Source organism: Phycodurus eques, chromosome 8 (assembly GCF_024500275.1).
Source record: "Phycodurus eques isolate BA_2022a chromosome 8, UOR_Pequ_1.1, whole genome shotgun sequence".
Taxonomy (NCBI): domain Eukaryota; kingdom Metazoa; phylum Chordata; class Actinopteri; order Syngnathiformes; family Syngnathidae; genus Phycodurus; species Phycodurus eques.
Window position 1 is genome coordinate 13811522 of NC_084532.1, and position 19095 is coordinate 13830616.

A 19095-nucleotide genomic window follows, 5' to 3' on the forward strand; every position below is an offset into this window, starting at 1 on the left:
CGCAAATAAAACATTTTGGAAATGCAAATTCGGTTTGCAAAAAAGTAGCTATTACGAGTCTCTTTGTAATGCCATGGTTAATTTCAACATTACTGTCCTCGCATGGTAAATACTGTACAGCAGCACTTTACTTTTACTCAGGTACCGAGCGCTGAGCTGTTGTCACACTACCTCCTGGTGGACTGTTAGCGTATTATCTCATAACACACGGGCGTCACTTTTATTCTCACTGAGGTTCAATTAGCATTTCAAACAACTACGAGTAAAGCAATTTATGCGGTGGTCTCAGCCAAATAGTACGGGATATAAATCGCTTGTCAAGATGGAAACTAGTCTATACTCACATTCTAAAACTAGACTCTTGGCCGTCCCCATTAGCGAAATATCCGCCCTGTATGCTCCAGAGATTGCATTACATTTCGCAATTGTCCCGCTAACGTTCTTGTACATTGTACAGATTAAAAAAAAAATATATATATATATATATATATAAAATGTCTAATCTAAGCAAATCTGTGAGGCGAAGGCAGTTTAAAGCCAAAATTTTGCATTGACAATTTGACAGCCAACACCAAACTTCAAATTTAGGAAATAGTGTCATTCACACAAATTGGCTTGAAAATTTGTGCAATACAAGTATTAAGGTTTTAATCGTTGTACTTTCAATAATCCAAACAATGCATGAGTTTTAAATGTTAAATTGTTATTTGAAACTGATCATTGCGCCTCAATTTCACCATCTGCATTGTAATTTCCTTGTATCTGTTATGATGTGCTGCTGACCTCTTGGACAGTCACCCTAGTGTAAGAGCCTGATCTTAGTTGGCTTTATCTGCTTGAATAAATACAAAATCTCCAGCTCCAAAGCCAAGTGGAATGAGGACCGGTATAAAAATCACCTTCAAGGTTTATTCAATGAAACAATTAGATTCTCAGATGGGGAAACATTCAACACACTACAAATATGTTACACAATTCAGCGGTGCAGTCATTCTCCAACATCCTGATAAACATATCTTCGCCATAACACCAAACTGATGAGGACTCAAACCCTATCAAAATATGCTTTACACATTACAGTAAAACTATAACTAAACAAATAAAAACAAAATGTGGATACAAGTGTATGTTTTTTTTTTTACAAAATGGTAAAATAGAAAGCATACAAACTGTTTAATTTACACATGTATGTATCGGCAGGGGGAAAAAAATGACGCTCAGTTTTCACAGCAAACTTGTTTTGCTAGACCCATTCCGTTTCACTCCTAGAATTACAAACTAAACAAGTGGAGGGGTGCATGTTTTTATTCAGGACATTCAGTACTCGCACGAGTTGAAAGGTCAACTGTGCCCTTTTTGGCACAGGAGGGCGGGTAAAGTTTGAGGATTCTAAATACATGGGCTAAAATGCCCGTTTAAACAGTTAAATATTTATCAATGACGCTTTCTGGAATGTCCAAAAGCTCTGAAAACTGATGAAACCAGAGTCCATTCAAAAAGTAAAACAGACAGTTTAGTCATCAAACTTAATTTTCTTTCCTTGGGGCTTGGCTCCAAAACCACCACCACCACGTCCACCTAAAAAGACAAGAGTTTCGTCAGCACAACTTTCAATCCGTCAAACACTCTCCAGGGGAAACTGGGAGGCTAATGCACAAAACCGATTAGTGTTTGGCAATTTGACAAATGTAAAGTCGAGGGGGAGAAATAAAAATTACCTCCAAAGCCACCACGTCCGCCACCACGTCCACCTCCACGAGGGCCTCCTCTTCCTCTGCCGCCAAAGCCACCACCACCACGTCCACCGAAGCCGCCGCGACCTCCTCTTCCGCCACCACGGCCGCCGAAGCCGCCACCGAAGCCGCCGCCGAAGCCGCCTCCGCCACCACCACGGCCTCCACGGAAACCACCTTCGCCCTTGGGCTTGGCGTAGTCCAGAGTCACCTTGCTACCATCGATTTCGCCATCCTCCATAGCTTCCTTGGCTGCTTTGCAGTCATCCTCATTGTCGAAGTCTACAAAGCCAAAACTACAGAGAAAACAGTTGGTTTATACTTTGTGTCCATACCGGACATTGGTTGCTGCAAAACTTTTAAATTGCACAGATGCCAGTTCTCTCAGTTAGTGCAAGTTTTAACAGATTTCTTACAAATTATCTCACTGAAAGCAGCTGCTTGTAAAAAAAATGCCTCTACTCATTCGGGTCTACACACTGTCACAGTGGGAGAGGACAGTGCCCATGAGAATTGTTTCACACTTAACGTACCCTTTAGAAGAACCTGTGTCTCTGTCTGTGACAATCCGAGCACCCACTGAGCCTTCAAACGCATCTTTGAGGGTTTGATCCGTTGTATCCTCTGAGAGACCCTTGACAAATAGAGTCTTTGTTGGACCTGGTAACAAGAATGCATTCAAAATGTTAATGCTCATTTGGGTTCGTCACTAACACAAAGCGACAAACTATAGTTTGTAGTTATAAAGACCAGATCAGGACTTGACTATCTGAAATCTTCACAGAGTTTCGGGAGATCAAGTTTTCATCACATCTGACCAATAACTGAGGTCCAGTGCCGAGTTTGAAGACCTACCAGAGTTTCCCCTGCCTCCTTCTGGCCTGCCACCGCTGTTCTGGCTGAACTCAAGGCGGATTGAGCGGCCTTCAATCTCTGTGTTGTTCAGTGTGTCCAAGGCTTCCTTGGCATCTTCGGTGCTCTCAAACTCTAAAAATGCAAACCTGTGGAAGACAAGGGATTATCATGCATGTTTCAAACCACATTAAGGTCACCATGTGGTAAACACTTGTAGCACAGCAGACATGGGCGGTAACCTCATGTGACTGGGGTGAGCCTGTTTGAACTGTGCACTGGCTCTGCTTCTCATGCAGCTAGGTGCATAATCAGGGCAAGATTACGAGGAGCTCATGAGAAGGTGCACCGTAACTGCACATCAGATGTTGCCAAACTTCGAGGTCAGTTTGCCCAAGGGTTTACTCACCCTTTGGGTCTGCCATCTCTCTGGGGGATTCTGATGGAAACTGCCTTCTCAAATGTGGATTGCAAGACCTCTTCTGTGGCGCTAAAGGCTAGATTATTCACCACTAATGTCTTGCAGGCTGCAACTGCAGGAGGGAACAATTTTGATGTTAGACCACTGTAGATGCCCCTTCATACACTTAAATACAAAAACAATTCACACTAGGAAAAACTATTTACTGCACACACTTACCTGCTACCTTGGCCCCTTTTTGGCTTTTTTCTCCCACAAAATCTAGCACAACAGACCTCCCCTGTATATCGCAACCCTGTGCCTCTTCCAGCATCTTCTCTGCCTCAGCCTCAGTTTTGAACTCTATGTAAGCGATTCTGGAAAATATAATGGAAATATTCAATTAATGCTTGGGAAATTTAAGTTTTTCACCAAGTCTTGAGTAAAAGCTCTTACCCTCTATTAGAGCCGTTCTGGCCAACTGGCAACCTGACATCAACCGCATCCTCAAAAACCTCTTTCAAGTCATCAACCGTAGCAGCGAAGGGAAGGTTTTTTACAAAAAGCGTCCGTGAGTCCCTTTCTGATGATACAAGAGTCAACATTGTAAATAATGCCATACTGTTTTGTCTGGTGGGCAATTGGATACCAACTGTACCTTTCTTGCCTTCCTGGGAGTTTTCCTTGCTTCTGGCCTTGTCCAGTTTTATTTCCTGGCCCATAACCTTTTTGCCGTTGAGTTCCAGTGCCTTCTGCATGTCCTCTTCACATGAAAATTCGACATAGCCAAATTTCCTGTTGAAGAAAGTCATGAGATTAAAAATGCTTCTTTAGAAAGCCCTGCTAAATCCCAATTATCTTTAGGAAACATGGGGGTGGGTGGCACGGCTGTGGCCAAAAGCTGCATGAATAAGAATGCACTTTCAAAGCACAACTCAAACAGGTGTCCTGCTGCTGACATCACGGTGACAAATAGTGAGGATAAGGATGCCACCTGCAAACATGTTAAACCAAAGACTTGCCTGTTAAGTCAAGTTATTCCCTTTATAAGCTACCACGGGCAACTGACTAAAATGCAAATACAATATTGCGGAAGATTATAATTTTAAATTTTATCAGTTCATTGTTTAAACATTTTATTCCAAATTAGCTTTAGTAGAATCATAACCAAACCAAGGCACAATTAAGAATAAGCTTACCATTTAAAAGTGATCAACTTTGTTTCATCATGACCATATGGTAATTGAATTTGGAACAAATTGTCTTACTTGGATCCACCTAACCGGACATCAGCAACCTCGATGTCATTCTTGGTGAAGAATTTCCTCAACGAACTTTTGATTTCATCAAAGTCTTTGTTGAAGTTCAGGTTTCCAACAAACAGACAGAAACCTTACAGACAAGATAGAACATATACTTTAGTACAAGTGGTACATTAGTGAATAGGAGTCATTCAAAAAAATTAAATTCATCAGCAGGTCAATGCCTTTTCACACTGCACTGTTTTCTTGGCGTTCACCATGGGGCAGGGGCGCAGGGACTACGGCCCCCAGCACAAGCTTGCCCATACTTGGAAGTAGTCACTGAGCGGCCTACCAGGAAGTAGCCTAGATGTTTTTCCTCCTTGTTTTGCTGTGAGCACTCTGAAATCACTCCGCCAACCCCTCTCCTATTGTGGCGCCATGACGGCAAATGCCCACCTAGCGTCATCCCGGCACATACATTATTGAACGGGTCCACCGAGTGTGCTGCGCTCTAGTAAGTGCAATGTGAAAAGGCCTTTAGAAAATCCTTACCTTCTCCTTCTGACTTTGCCTTCTTGGCAGGTGGTGTGTCCTTTTTGCCCTCTGCCTTCCTCTTAGCAGGAGTCACTGGGGCTTCTGTTAATTCAAATTACATACAATTCAGTCTTTCAAATTTGGAAGTAGATTGGACCGGTGGGATGTACAACTCTACAACTAATGAGAAGTTGAATGCAAAAACTACTGTGAAAATGGGTCCGTGAAACCATGTGAGAGATGAATATATTGTTACACCTACCTTCATAACATTGACCCTTCCCCACTCCCGATTGTCAAGTTACAGATATGGGCAGTAGCAACATATTCAAACCTAGTACCTTTCACCGTAGCGAGATTTAAGTGGATTGCAGTCCATAACTCACCCTCTTCATCTTCCTCCTCATCTTCCTCCTCATCTTCCTCCTCATCATCCTCCTCATCCTCCTCAGACTCTTCCTTGGCCTTTACCATGCCTGCCTTCTTTGCTTTGGAAGCTGCTGGAGCAGGTGTTGTGTCCATTTCCTCTTCGGATTCTGAAAACCACGGAAGCCATGAAGACAAAATTGTGGCCATGTGCAAACTACACACGTTAACGAGACGTCAGATACATAGTAAGGTGACATCATACAATTTTCAGTATTAAGTCCCTTGATGATCATCATTTGTAAAATACACAAACTACCCCACCCCAAAAAATTACTAACCATGCATTGGCTTACCATCATCCTCGTCGTCGTCATCCTCGTCGTCATCCTCGTCGTCGTCATCCTCCTCCTCCTGTTTAGCTGGCTTAGCCTTTGGCTTAGCAGCTTGTTTTGCAACCTTCTTGGGAGGGGTCTCTTCTTCCTCTTCATCATCATCATCATCTGAGGGCTCCTTTGCAGGCTTGGCCTTCACTTGCTTGGCAGGGGCCTTTGACTTAGCTGCTTTCTTGGGTGGTGGGGCCTCCTCTTCAGACTCTTCATCTAGAGACAGTACACCAAATCAGCTGTTTCCACAAACACCATGCAAAATAAAATGTAATCTTGAAAGCTTGGTACCCATGTCACAGCGATTGAGGATAGAACTGGTGGACAATGAACACACCAGCACCGAAGACATAGCGCTGTTGGTTACTATTCCTCCGAACATTACACACATGAGTACTGATGATCACATGCGTGCCAAGAAATGGAGGGCGGATTAAATAAACAACCTTGCAGGACATACCATCATCGTCGTCGTCGTCATCCGATTCGTCAGCTGCAGCGGGAGCCGCTTTGGCAGGAGTTTTCTTAGGAGGTGGGGCCTCCTCTTCAGACTCTGGATCAAGAATGAACATTCAAGAAGTTCAAGTATAGATGACAGGTGTTCTACACAGAGCAACAGGCTTCCCTTCATTTACTTTAGGTTATGACTGGGGCTGCCAATCGATTAATATTTCAAATCAGATTAAATCACACATACTTTCATTGCAATTAATCACAGGTGCCAATTACACCACCAGACTTTGCATTGAGATGGTATTCTAAACTTGTTGCGCTTCAATGAAAACAGTCCAGCGCTGCACTTTATGCAAATTACCTTTGTTTTATTTCAAAGTCCCACCGGAATGACTCGAAGCAAAATTTGCCGCCGAGCCTACCAGCCCGAGTCCCCTCACTTATCTTTACACTGGCGTAAGCATTGACCGGAACACTGATCTTATAGCAACCCGCACCACATTTTAGGTATTTACATTTTAGACATTTATCTGCGGTTAAGGAGCACGTGCGCGCAAAGTGTGATCAATCTGAGTTAACATTATTAATCCAATTTTGTTTGTTTAATGAGTCAACACTAACTTTGACAGCCCTTAATTATAACTAGAGGTGCGTAGTAACACTACATTTACTCCATTACAGATATGCAACTTTGTGGATAATTTGTTTAATGCAAAATACTTTTCACTTTAGGGACTGTATGTTAAGAAACGCTACTTTTACTCAGTTACATTGAGCTACAGCTAACAGTGAGAAACCGCTCGATTATGCATCGTTTTCATTTGTCTTCACAACGGCGGAAATTTCAGCCGACTCCTAACTTGGGAAAAAAAATGAATGGCGGTAAATTCCAGTTGCTTTTTGTCGTCGTTTCGGCTGTGCGTATGGCAACATTAGCCCCTTTCTATCATCTTAAGTAACAAACGTGCAACTTTTCGGCTTCACGCTGTAGCCTTGCTCTCGTTTGCTATGATTAAATGACATTCAGCAATCTATCACATTCATTTCTTTTAATTGCATTCGACAGTGACACTGATTTAGATTTAAATTAGAAGTTACTCAGTACTTCCATAGGTTTTCCTTGGAGTACTTTGTTACTCATGCTCATTTGGCGGACTACTTTTTCAGTCATTTTAAAGTAACAGTACGCTAGTACGGTTTCTGGCTACTCTAAACACCTTTGGTTATGACTGACATTTTATTAACCTTTGTGCATTGGAAACATTTCAAGAAATTTTATTGTGTCATGTTAGACATCACAGCTCACCAGAATCATCTTCCTCTTCACTTTCTGCCTTGTTTGCAGCTTTGCCATTTTTTGCATTAACTTTGGTAGCTTTGGCTGGTGTAGCTTTCTTTACCACTTTTGGTGGAGGAGTCTGCGAAACATTGAGAAAATAAGTAATCTTTATTTTAAAAAATACATGGCAATCAGCATTAAACGATACTGTACCTCTTCCTCTTCACTTGATTCTTCATCCACTTCTTTGGGAGGCGGAGGAGCTTTTTTCTTTTGGTTTGCTTGTTTATTAGCTGCCTAAAATTGGATGGGTAAAACAAATTAATCAAATCAGTTTCCCGCTGCCCTTAATCTGAAGCAAAATCACATTACAGACGACAATCACTGAAGGCCTCATCCAATGTGCTGTGGGGTGCAATTTTATAATCGAATAAATTGAATTAATTGGTATAACTGATCATGTAGGATGTCTATAGTCAATAAACTGTATATATGTTAAGTGTGGAGACAAAGTTGAGTGTCGTAGCGTGGGCGACTGCCTCGTGTGTCTCGGTGGGGGAGGCGCAAAACCCACGTGGAACACTGCTGATCGTCGTGTTAGCATCGAAGCTAATGTTACAGTAGAAAAGCAATCAAACAACGCTGGAGGGAAAACGGTCACGTTGTTGACGTAAATACGCAGCGAGATGGGTCTAAAATAAGATTTTCAAAATCAAAGCGCGATAAACAAACGACTCCGCAAAGCGTTAACGTCAGAAACTAAATAACGTTTTATGTATTTCACTTGAACGGCTAACCCTCGTGTTAAAGCATTCGACAGGCATTTTTTGTCAAAGCGAGACGATCACGTACGGCGTTGGAGTGATCGAAGTCGGCCTGCGTGTGGAGGTGATCTCCGCGCCTGAATGCCATCTTGAATGGCTAACTGTTAGCAGGCCCAGCTACAACTAACAGCAAGGCAACATGGCCGCTCGAAATCCAGGAAGATACGATGCCAATTTAATCCTCGTTACACCGCACTCCCTCGATGAACGCATTGCATTTGGCAGACGTTCAATTCAATACAATAATTACTGGCAAGGTTAAGATGTCATTTATTATGGGTAATAATGGAATTGCATAAAAGACGCAACAACTACTCCATTAAGGCCTCATCATGCGCAGACCCGAGCTTCGACTATCAACTGGAAAGGCAAAGCAAACATTTTTACAACAAAATGAACTTTAGCTGGTCTTACCTTGGCTAATTTCACCATCGTGTCACCGTGTGTTTGAATGAAGCGGACGTGTAAAACAAGTAAGCGAATATCTACTGCATGCACGTGGCTGTGCCTACACAATGGAGCATTGGCGAGAAAAGGAAAGACAGAGACGAGGACGCGCTCCTTACTCTTTTGCCGTGCGCGTTCACGAGAGGCCCTCCCACGTGACGGTTGGCGTCCAATCACACAGAAGATCTTGTCAGCGTGCCCGCGCCTCGCCTCAATGGAGAAAACCAAACCAAATGGAGAACAATCGGCTGTTTGATTCCACAAGCGTTAAATAATACAACAATTTGTTTTGCACGACATTTAAATAATACAAGTTACATTAGTGGTTGCTGTAATTATTATTATTATTATTTTTTTTATTAATCGTTTGCATCTGAATGGTAATTATTTTGATGACTTTCCTTCGCACTGCTTTTTACATTGTATCCAGGAGGCAAACAATATGGGCACATAATTTTGTCAAGCACGAAACCACTTGGTTGAATTAATTCGAAAATATGTAAATTTTTTTCAGCTTCACTTACAGTGACCTCTCCTGGCAAAAAGCAAGACTGCAGTGGATTGAAAAGGTTGCTTTGAAGTCTTTGACACAAACACGCACGCACGCACGCACATACACACACAAAGACTGAATATAACATTTTTACAAATCAAATAAAATACCGATTTTCCACCGATTGTGGATTCAGTGCATTGGGATTCTTTTTTATATTCATATTGCTAATAATTCATCATAATGCAGGATTTTGAATTTCTTGTGAATGCTTGAATGGGCGGCACGGTGGCCGACTGGTGAGAGCATCAGCCTCACAGTTCTGAGGACCGGGGTTCAATCCGGGGTTCAATTCGGCGGAATTGCCACTTCCTCATTCCCTCTAACTTGAACCCATTGCTACCTGTATAGTGTGCACTTGGCCATCAAACTATGCCCACAACGAGAAAAAATTAAATCTTCACTGAAGCATAATGTGTTTTGTAATGTTTGGGCTACGTCTTGCCATCTGCCCCTATCTGCATTGCGTTATAAGGCAGCGGCGAACCGGGTGGGATTTGCGACTCCGCCGGGCATTGTCAGCCTGACAGCGGTTAGAGAAGCCGCCAGAGGTCGGGCACAACAGCGTTACGGCTGTCAGCCTCACAGTTGTTCGCAGGGCGAGGAGGAGGAAGGAAGAGTGGCTTGTGTGAGTCGGGCAGCAGTGGCCGCTTCGGATGCACGCTTCAGCAGCCACAGAAGCACGTTGTCCCGTTGAATTTCAAAGGAAGGAAAATTGTCCTGGCAGTGTGGCTTATGGTCATTATGCCAGCTCAGAGGCTGCTTTTTTGCTGCCGTTGAGTGCCAGTGCAATGTGGGTTGCTGGAAATTTTTCTCTCCCCGCTTAGGAGTGGTGAACGAAGGCAGTCAGGCGTGTCTTTGATTGACAACTGAACGTTCCGGGGAAAGTCACTGATGGTGTAGTGGTGCACTCGCCTGACTTTGGTGCGGGCAGCGTGGGATCAGTTCCCACTCAGTGATGGTGTGAATGTGAGTGTGAATGGTTGTCTGTGTCTATATGTGACCTGCGACTGACTGGCGACCAGTTCAGGGTGTAGTCCGCCTTTTGCCCGAAGTCAGCTGGGATAGGCTCCAGCACCCCGCGAGCCTAACCAGGATAAGCGGTGTTGACAATGGATGGATGGAAGTTCCGGGGCAGCAGGATTTTGAGAGCATTTAAAGATGCCCACAGAGTCTGGAAGCTGAAAGAATGTCTCAATTCTTGACAATTTTGAAGCCTGATTTAACATACTTTGCAATTTGTTTTATTCATTCTGATAGAAATGACTGGCTGGACGCTTACACAACACTGCATACACTTTGCTACATCCCATTACTGATACACATCCAGATATCCTTATAGACATATAATTGCATTACACTTAGTTGCACCAACACAACAAACGCACAACATATCCACATAGGGTGTGTTGGGAAGTTCACTCCAGGCGTGATCTTCGGTACCTTCGGTAACTCAGAGCGTTGTTTGGTTGTGTGTGCGCCACTCGATACAAGTAAAATCAGAATCAGAATCATCTTTATTTGCCATGTATGTCCAAAAAACACACAAGGAATTTGTCTCCGGTAGTTGGAGCCGCTCTACTACGACAACAGACAGTCAATTGACAGAGAACACTTTTGAGACATGAAGACATTGACAAAAACAGTCACTGAGCAATAAAGGGTTGCTAGTTATCTGGTAATGCCGGTACAATTTTATTATTATTTTTTTTTACAATTGTGCAAAAAGATGCAGAGTCCTCTAGCACTTAGAGCAGTTTGAATGACTAATAGAGCAATAGTCCGGTGCAATGACCATTGTGTAAAGGGCGCCGAGACTTCAAGCGAGTAGTGCGATAATCTGGGACAATGTTGATTGTGGAAATGTTGCAGATACTCCTCAATCAGTGTGCAAATTGAGCAGATGCTACTCTGGCATGAGTGGCCAGTATTGGTCAACAACAGATATGCAAATAAATATGCAAATAGTGCAGCGTGGCGAGACTACTATAGTGAGTGCACGAGTAATGTATAAATGGCCCGACAGAAATGTGACAACAAACTCCAGACAAAAAAATTGCCAGCGTGTTGCAATGGATTTGAAGGTTAGGTGTTTAAGAAGTTGATTGCAAGAGGGAAGAAGCTGTTGGAATGTCTGCTAGTTCTAGTTTGCATTGATGGGTACCGCCTACCTGAGGGAAGGAGCTGGAAGAGCTGGTGACCGGGGTGCGGAGGGTCCGAGAGGATTTTGCACGCTCTTGTCTTAGTTCTGGCAGCGTGCAAGTCCTCAATGGTGGGTAGGGGGGTACCGACAATCCTTTCAGCAGTTTTGATTGTCCGTTGCAGTCGGAGTTTGTCCTTTTTTGTAGCAGCACCAAACTAAACTGTGATGGAAGAACACAGGACTGATTCGATGACCGCTGTGTAAAACTGTCTCAGCAGCTCCTGTGGCAGGCCGTGCTTTCTCAGAAGCCGCAGGAAGTACATCCTCTGCTGGGCATTTTCGAGGACGCAGTTGATGTTGATTGGCCACTTCAGGTCCTGAGAGACTGTAATTCCCAGGAACTTGAAGATCTCGACAGTTGACACAACTGAACTTTGCTTTGACACATTCAATATGGCAGATGCACTGACGTATCCCTAACAACAGCCAACAAGTTCATTAGTAAAGTTATAAAAAATGGAGCACACTCGGTCTCTGAGTGCCACAATCCTGGGGTGTGGGGGAGAGTGCCTGACTCAATTTCCGAACGCAACCAGACACCGAGGCGAAGATAGGATTGGTCCGAGACTGCATGACGTCATGAGAGGAAGCAGTTTTGGCCACAAAACAAGCGGACAAGAACTTCCGGACCAGTCATTCGCAGGGCACATATAGACATGGACGGCCACTCGCAGTCACATTCACACTGTCACTGAGTGGGAACTGAACACATGCTGCCCACACCAAAGTCAGAGTGTACCGCTACACCATCAGTGACCCGGTTCAATATACCATATTGTCAATATGTGTAATTTCTTTATGAGCCATTAATAAAAGGCTGTTTGGCAGTTTGTTTATGTCCCTAATATTCCATTGTTGCTGAGCTAAATACTGTATGTACTGTTAGACTCGTAGTAATACAGAAGCTTGGTAATCTTGTTCAAAACTTCGTAAGCTTGTGACCTTATTTGCAAGTAACTGATGCGTTGAAAGTGATGAAAATTCGACTGTCTGAATTTCAAGCAATGTAGCGTTAGAGTGTATGGGTGCCTTAAATATGCCCCTATTTTAGAGTTTCCAAGATACATGTTTGGCATTGTGTGCCACCCCAAAATTACTCTTGGTCTCACCCCGGCCACCCCATTGAATATTCTTTGGCTCCGTCCCTGGTCAATGGTGAACAGCTCCTTACTCAACTCATCTCAATTTTATTTATAGAGCACTTTAAAACAACCACAGCTGGAAACAAAGTGCTGTACAATGTGTAATATCTGGCGGACTGGGAGGGATATGGTCTCCAAAGGACATTTTTGAATCTCCTCCAAGTTTATCATGGACTCAATGCTTATCCAGGACTTCCACGCCATCGATCCAGAGATGAATGACAAACATTTACTCATCATTACCTATAAACTAATTATCCTGCTCATGTAAAAAAATAGATATACAGTACATATATTTTGAAAAAAATGGTATTTTCCTATGAATGTTTTTGTTTATTTTTTGTTGTCAAGGAAACTAATATGGTGAGGACCATGTGTGGTAGGGCAGCGCCCTGTCGCCCTCCATCGCCAGCCGCCATCGCCTCATTCACTAGCTTTTGTTTGTCCATATTTGAAACCTGATGACAGTCACACTATTTGTGTTGTTCCAAAAGTCAAAATGACATCATCAGTTTTCTTTACTTTCTTCATTAGTATCTTTTTGTGACTTTGATGAGTTGTAGGCTAATGGGATACATCTAAACAACGTTCATTTTAATTTGAATACTTCAGGCTGCAATAGGTGGAGGAGTCTTCTCCCTGTTCTAAAACGGCAACATTGGCATTTGTATTACACCAAAGTAATTTAAAAAACTTGTATTAGTTTTTTCTCTCTCTTTCAAAAGATCAAAGAACGAGTTAAATCGGCCAGTCTGTATTGACGATGCCCGTTATTTTAGACTCATCTGGGGAGGCTACCACTGTAAAAATAAAAAATAAATCTTCCCTCAGATTAATTCTGCCCTCTAACGGAGGACCACTGTATTTCACATCACCATGGCTTCACAGAGCATTGTTTGCAGTACTGTACACTCTGTTCTTAACGATGTAAAAGTGAATGCAAAATGGCTATATTATTAGGATAAGCATTAATATGTGTAAATGTGTCAGTTTCCAAAGTATCACATTATTTGATGTTAACGCAGATAATTTAAAAAGCGGGTCAAATCATATTCTAAGGTGTAACACCGTATATGGATGCCAGAAGAGAAACATGCCTTCCCGATTCCAGGGCTTTTTGCTTCTCTCTCAGTTGATTATAGCCTAAGACTGTGGAACATCCATCCATCCATTTTCTGAGCCGCTTCTCCTCACTTGGGTCGCGGGCGTGCTGGAGCCTATCCCAGCTGTCATCGGGCAGGAGGCGGGGTACACCCTGAACTGGTTGCCAGCCAATCGCAGGGCACATAGGAACAAACAACTATTCGCACTCACAGTCATGCCTACGGACAATTTAGAGTCTCCAATTCATGACTGTGGAACAACCTTTCTAAAAAAAACAAAACTAAAAAAAATAGTTCATTCTTTCGTATTTTTTCCTCATTAACCCATTTTATTGACTTTGCTTTTATATGTTTCCATTTTAAATTTGGGTTGCTTGTTTGTGTTAAATGTTGCACTTCACATTTTTCCTATATGCCTTTTGTAACACTGTGCTGAGAAAAGAGTCATATAAATGAGTTTTTCAGAACTGTGGAAATACTGAAAGGCAGTGTTTCCCACCTTTATTGAGCCAAGGCACCCATTTTACATGAGAAAGATCTCATGGCACACAATCAAACAAAAATGTCACAAAAAGTATGAATACTAAAAATTATGATGAAAATGTATCAATTTATTCACAAATTCACTTTCTCAGTGTGGAATGTGGGCCTGTTTGAACACAAAGTAAGTAAGTAAGCTTTTTTTCTGTTGTATGAATAGCAACAGGTGATTACATGTTTATTTTACCTTCTGCCATTTAGTGGAAGAGTATTTACTTGCTCTGGCTGTCACTATATGTCACTGACATAAAAAGATGAACAAAGATAAATTTGTAATTAATAAATAATGGCGGCATGGTGGAAGACTGGTTAGCACATCTGCCTCACAGTTCTGAGGATCGGGGTTCAAATCCCGGCCCTGCCTGTGTGGAGCTTGCATGTTCTCCCCGTGCCAGCATGGGTTTTCTCTGGGCACTCCAGTTTCTTCCCAAATCCCAAAAACATGGGTGGTAGGTTGATTGAAGACTCTAAATTACTGTGAGTGCGAATGGTTGTTTGTTTACATGTCCCCTGCGATTGGCTGGCGACCAGTTCAGGGTGTACCCCGCCTCCCGCACGAAGATAGCTGGGATAGGCTCCAGCAGGCCCGCAACCCTAGTGAGGAGAAGTGGTACGGAAAATGAATGGATGGATAAGTTACATAATTTCCTGTGGCACCTCTGATGATCTCTCATGCCACACCACGACACCCCAGTTGGAATCACTGTTGTAAAGGTTTAGCGTGATCACACATAGCTGATTTACAGAATTCTGAAACGTGTTAATTTGTTTTGTTTCGTTCAAAAGTTGACTTCATGTATATTCTTTAAACGCCAGTAGCTACTCAGCACACATTTTTTCCCTCCATGGAAAACCAAATGATATCTCAATTACTGAACCTTTTCTCCATTCATGAAAACATAAAAGCTTGAGAAGACACATGTAAGTGCACATGGAATATTCTTTTTATCATTTTTGGAAACATTTACAACTATTTGAGACAGAAGAAAAAGTTACAAACAGAATTGACCTGCAGTTTGCAATCCTTTTTCAAAATGTTACATAAATAAAAGTCATTTATAAATATCTCTTTTTTATAAACATATAAATAGTCTTTAACATAAATACATTTTTTGCAGGGAGAAGATGAAGTACATGAATGTACAGCAGCAACAATATACAGCTTTGCGGTTTGTAGTTTTTACGCCATTGCCTGAAAGTTTTGTATGGTATATATCTCCATATACAGTATATCTGCATATTTTTAGATATATTTATTTGAGGCTTTTGTAGCGTTGTAGCGTTGTCATCTCAGTCTCGTTTAATGCAGGTCATGATGACTTTCGTACCGAAAATCTGACACTTGTTGATTTTTTTTTCCCCCCTTCGGATGGAAACAAAATGAATATTTCCATACCCATCCTACAGAGATCTGTGGAAAAGAGAAGAGAGGAGGAAAGAAATGTTAGGCATGTTAACTTATTTAACTGACTTATCCTTTATGACATAATAGATAGTGTTTGAGTGGTATTGTGATATGCTTTCATTTCGCATCAGGAGAACACACACACACGCACACACAAGCTGACAAATAGGATGAGGCATTTGCAATCCATGGGAGGAAGGATGGGTGTCAGCTGGTCACACACTCCCCAATTCATTACAATGATGACTTACAATACTTCTGAGTCATCTGGTATACTGTACTTATTGATAGATTTATTCACGCAAGAATAAAACAAGTGTAATAAGACTACATTTGCGATATAACGAAATGTCACCTGTACTCAAAAGAATTTCCCATGCTTTCTTTTGGGAGTTGCTTTTCATGAGTACAACAGTAGTGGGCATCTTATGTGCTTGACTCACTGTCTCAAGATCAACAATTCTCATACAAATCACAAATGAGGTGCTTGTGGTGTATTTTACATTATGACACCCAAACACAGAATATGGATTGTAAAATAGAATATAGTCAACAAAAACAAACAAAAATAGAGTAAAGTAGGAGTCAATATTAATGCACCCCATAAGACTAATGGGAGTCTAAGGTAACTGAAGCTTTTCCTAAAGCAGTGAGATGCAAATAGGCCACTGTAAGTGCCCTACTCCACTGTAAGTGCCCTACTCTGTAAGTGTAAAAAGCAGTACATCTGAGTGTACGAGAGCCTTTGTACCCATATATAGTGAAAAGATGGTTTTAAAAAAATTAAGTTTTTAGGGAATATTTGGAGATGTTAATTTATCTGCAAGTGCAATTCCATCAACGTTCTGTTTAGTTGTTTTAATCCGCGCCCAAAATTTCTTTCCTTGATCCCTTATTTTCTCAATTTTAAAACTTTTCAATCGGATCTTTTTGGATCCATGTACTGTATATGCTACTATGCCAAGTACAGGGGCTCTAAAGGGAAATGTATGGTAAAGACTCACCGTCAAAAAGATGTGATCCAACACTAGCAGCCCATACCACTGACGGTCCCGATCCTATCCATCTTATGTCCGAAACAGCCACTCCGCGCAGTGGAGCCGCCCTTCTTGCTTCCAGGTTTGTGCCTCCTCGGTGTGGGCTGGTCGTTGAGCAACCGAGCCCACATCCCTCTCCGGGTGTCCATGCGTAAATCTCGCAATAAGCGCATCCGAGCGCGCACGGCATCTACCCGCCTGTCCCGCTCCTCTGACTCCAGAAGGTCCGTCAGATCGTCCCCCAGCAAACTTCGGAGAGACTGAAACACATATATCACAAATTCATTATTAGTGACGGTACCAGAAAAGGGGGTGTTTTTGGAGCACGCTTGTACAACAACTTTATATGAGAAATTTAAAGTTGGTGCAACGTGCACGAATCGAATCATGTGCACATTGAACATGGATTTTGTTTCGAGTCATCCAGACCAAAGGTTGGCTTTTTCTCCTCTTAAATTCGCGAGGCAGGTGCTTTTTAAAGGCTCCTCTGGTCTGGATGTAGGTTACGCTAATCTAAGTCAGTTCCATTAGCATTGAATTAATTTTTTCCCCCGTTAACTATAAGAGTTTTCAAGTTCTCCTTCATGCGTTATGGCGATTTTACGAACAAATAGCAAGGCAAAATGTGTATGTTGCATGTGTATGACGTTGTTGTCGCAGGTAAACAATTAGGATTAGATAACTACATCTTGAGTGACGGAAAAATCTGAGCAAATTTAGTCCGTGGATAAAACTGCCTGACATGACTAAAATGCAGAAATCTGAGTGAGTATTCCTGCGCGCCAGCATCATGCAGTCCCCCCACTCACTGAGACCACCACTGATGATCTTACCTTCTGTTGCGCCTCAGATAAAGGTTTTGCGCGCATCCTCCCCGAAAGCAGCGTGACCATAAGTCCACAAGCTATCAAGTAGGACAAGTTCATCTTCAAAATTCTACTCTAAGGGGAATTCCTCTGGTCAGAGCGGAGCGTGTACGTAGTACAGAAGCCAATAAAAGCTTCGGATTCGCCCTGTGCGCCAAAGCTTCTCAATTGCTCTTCTGGTTGTGTGTATCAACCCTTAGAGCACTTTATAGCCAGCCCACGGTGATGTCATGACAACCTGCGTAATAGTCGTCCTTCCTTGCCAACTCCCTGTTTTCATACCTGCCCCTGCGCACGTCATGCCAAGGATTAATTGAATGATACAAGCTGATCCGGTCATTGGGGCTTTGGAGGAAATTGGATAGACCTTGATCTATCAATATGCATACATTAAAAAAAACACTTTAAAACTCTGGCTAGGATGTAGCATCTGAAACTGAAGGTGGTTTCAAAGGCTGTGAATAGTGGGAGCAACGTTATTGGACGAATGATCATACGCACAAGTTTCCCCCTCCAATTAAGTGGAGATCACAAATGTGATAATTGCTGTAGACGACATATGACACTTTTCACCTAAACCCAATATTGCTATTTGATGTTAATTCAACGTGCGACTGAAGCAGGTTAGTGGGAAATTTGACATTTACATTACAAAGTCATGCATCATGTATAGCTTTAATTTTGTTTTTAGTAATTATTATTATTATTTTTTAAAGATTTTGGTTACAGACATGGATATGCACATGCAACACCAGCTCACACTCCAAACTAAAGGTAGCTCTCTAATGCTTATAAGTAGCCAACAAACTCGCATCCACATTATTTTGCTAAAGCATGCTCTCTATATAGCATAACAACAGTATGTAAGAGCACTTACCTTGGGAAAAGTGTGCAAAAGGTTATGAAACCTTTACATATGAGTCAAGATGATTCTTAAAGTTACCTATTCTATGAACAGTTCAAGCAGGCTATAGAGTTATATTAAAGGCTTGTGATAAATATTTCTTTTGCGATATTCAAAAGATGAGTATGACTTGGAATGTTTTGAAAACATGATGTGTGAAATTGGCAGTTGACATACAGTACATACACATCTGTATAAAGAGAGTACATTGTAACATCACTGACCATGACCACTGGGAACACTTTTGAGTCTGAAAGTTACATCCTTTAGCAGCACTGTCTGTTATGAGACACAGAGTGGCAGTGTTTGCTCTGCTGAAAAGGGAATTGCACTCATAGTGCAGATTTAATGGATCAATATCATCCAAAGTTAAAGTGATTAAAAGCAGCATGTGAGTAGAAAGAACACACTTAGCAAGTTTGACCTATGCATGTAAGTGATTCGACCCTGAGCCTGCCTTGAAACGTCATTTCACATCCAAAAGGACCCTTTTTATACTCATGTCCATGTACAGTATGTAGTCAGTATGAGTCAGAAAGTGGAACAGTGGGGAGCTTTCCAACTCCTGCACAGCGATTGGGGTGTTTTGGTGGCATGCTCATACTACCCAAGACTTATATCCATCCTAATACAGTCTTCTCAGAAATAAATGTTGGAATAGTTGAGTTGACTTTTCTGCGGGAGATAGCAACCAGACACTGTAACAACTGACCCTAAACGATTCATGAACTGGGAAAACCCTATTATGTGAGACTGAATCAGTCAGCATGTTGCACAAACCACACATTTACTGATATGAAAACCTTGCTTAATTTTACGATTAA

General features: G+C 42.0%; 2 protein-coding genes and 1 non-coding gene across 3 annotated transcripts; all 3 read right to left on the reverse strand.

Moving 5' to 3' along the window:
* Window positions 1-889: 889 nt before the first annotated feature.
* On the reverse strand, window positions 890-8619 carry ncl (nucleolin). Its single transcript, XM_061684045.1, has 16 exons — window positions 8486-8619; window positions 7461-7544; window positions 7275-7386; window positions 5976-6068; window positions 5486-5731; window positions 5150-5299; window positions 4782-4865; window positions 4254-4377; window positions 3644-3780; window positions 3442-3568; window positions 3226-3362; window positions 2995-3118; window positions 2589-2734; window positions 2267-2393; window positions 1719-2029; window positions 890-1578 (listed from the first exon to the last, which is right to left on the reverse strand). The coding sequence occupies exons 1-16, from the start codon at window positions 8501-8503 to the stop codon at window positions 1514-1516; spliced, it is 2085 nt and encodes a 694-aa protein (XP_061540029.1). The 5' UTR covers window positions 8504-8619; the 3' UTR covers window positions 890-1513.
* On the reverse strand, window positions 5807-5943 carry LOC133406915 (small nucleolar RNA SNORA57). Its single transcript, XR_009769142.1, has one exon. It is a non-coding gene; the product is annotated as a small nucleolar RNA SNORA57 (small nucleolar RNA).
* Window positions 8620-15325: 6706 nt separating the features above from the next.
* nppc (natriuretic peptide C) lies at window positions 15326-17427 on the reverse strand. The gene is made up of 3 exons (XM_061684372.1): window positions 17335-17427; window positions 16469-16761; window positions 15326-15470 (listed from the first exon to the last, which is right to left on the reverse strand). The coding sequence occupies exons 1-2, from the start codon at window positions 17425-17427 to the stop codon at window positions 16492-16494; spliced, it is 363 nt and encodes a 120-aa protein (XP_061540356.1). The 3' UTR covers window positions 15326-15470; window positions 16469-16491.
* Window positions 17428-19095: the final 1668 nt, after the last annotated feature.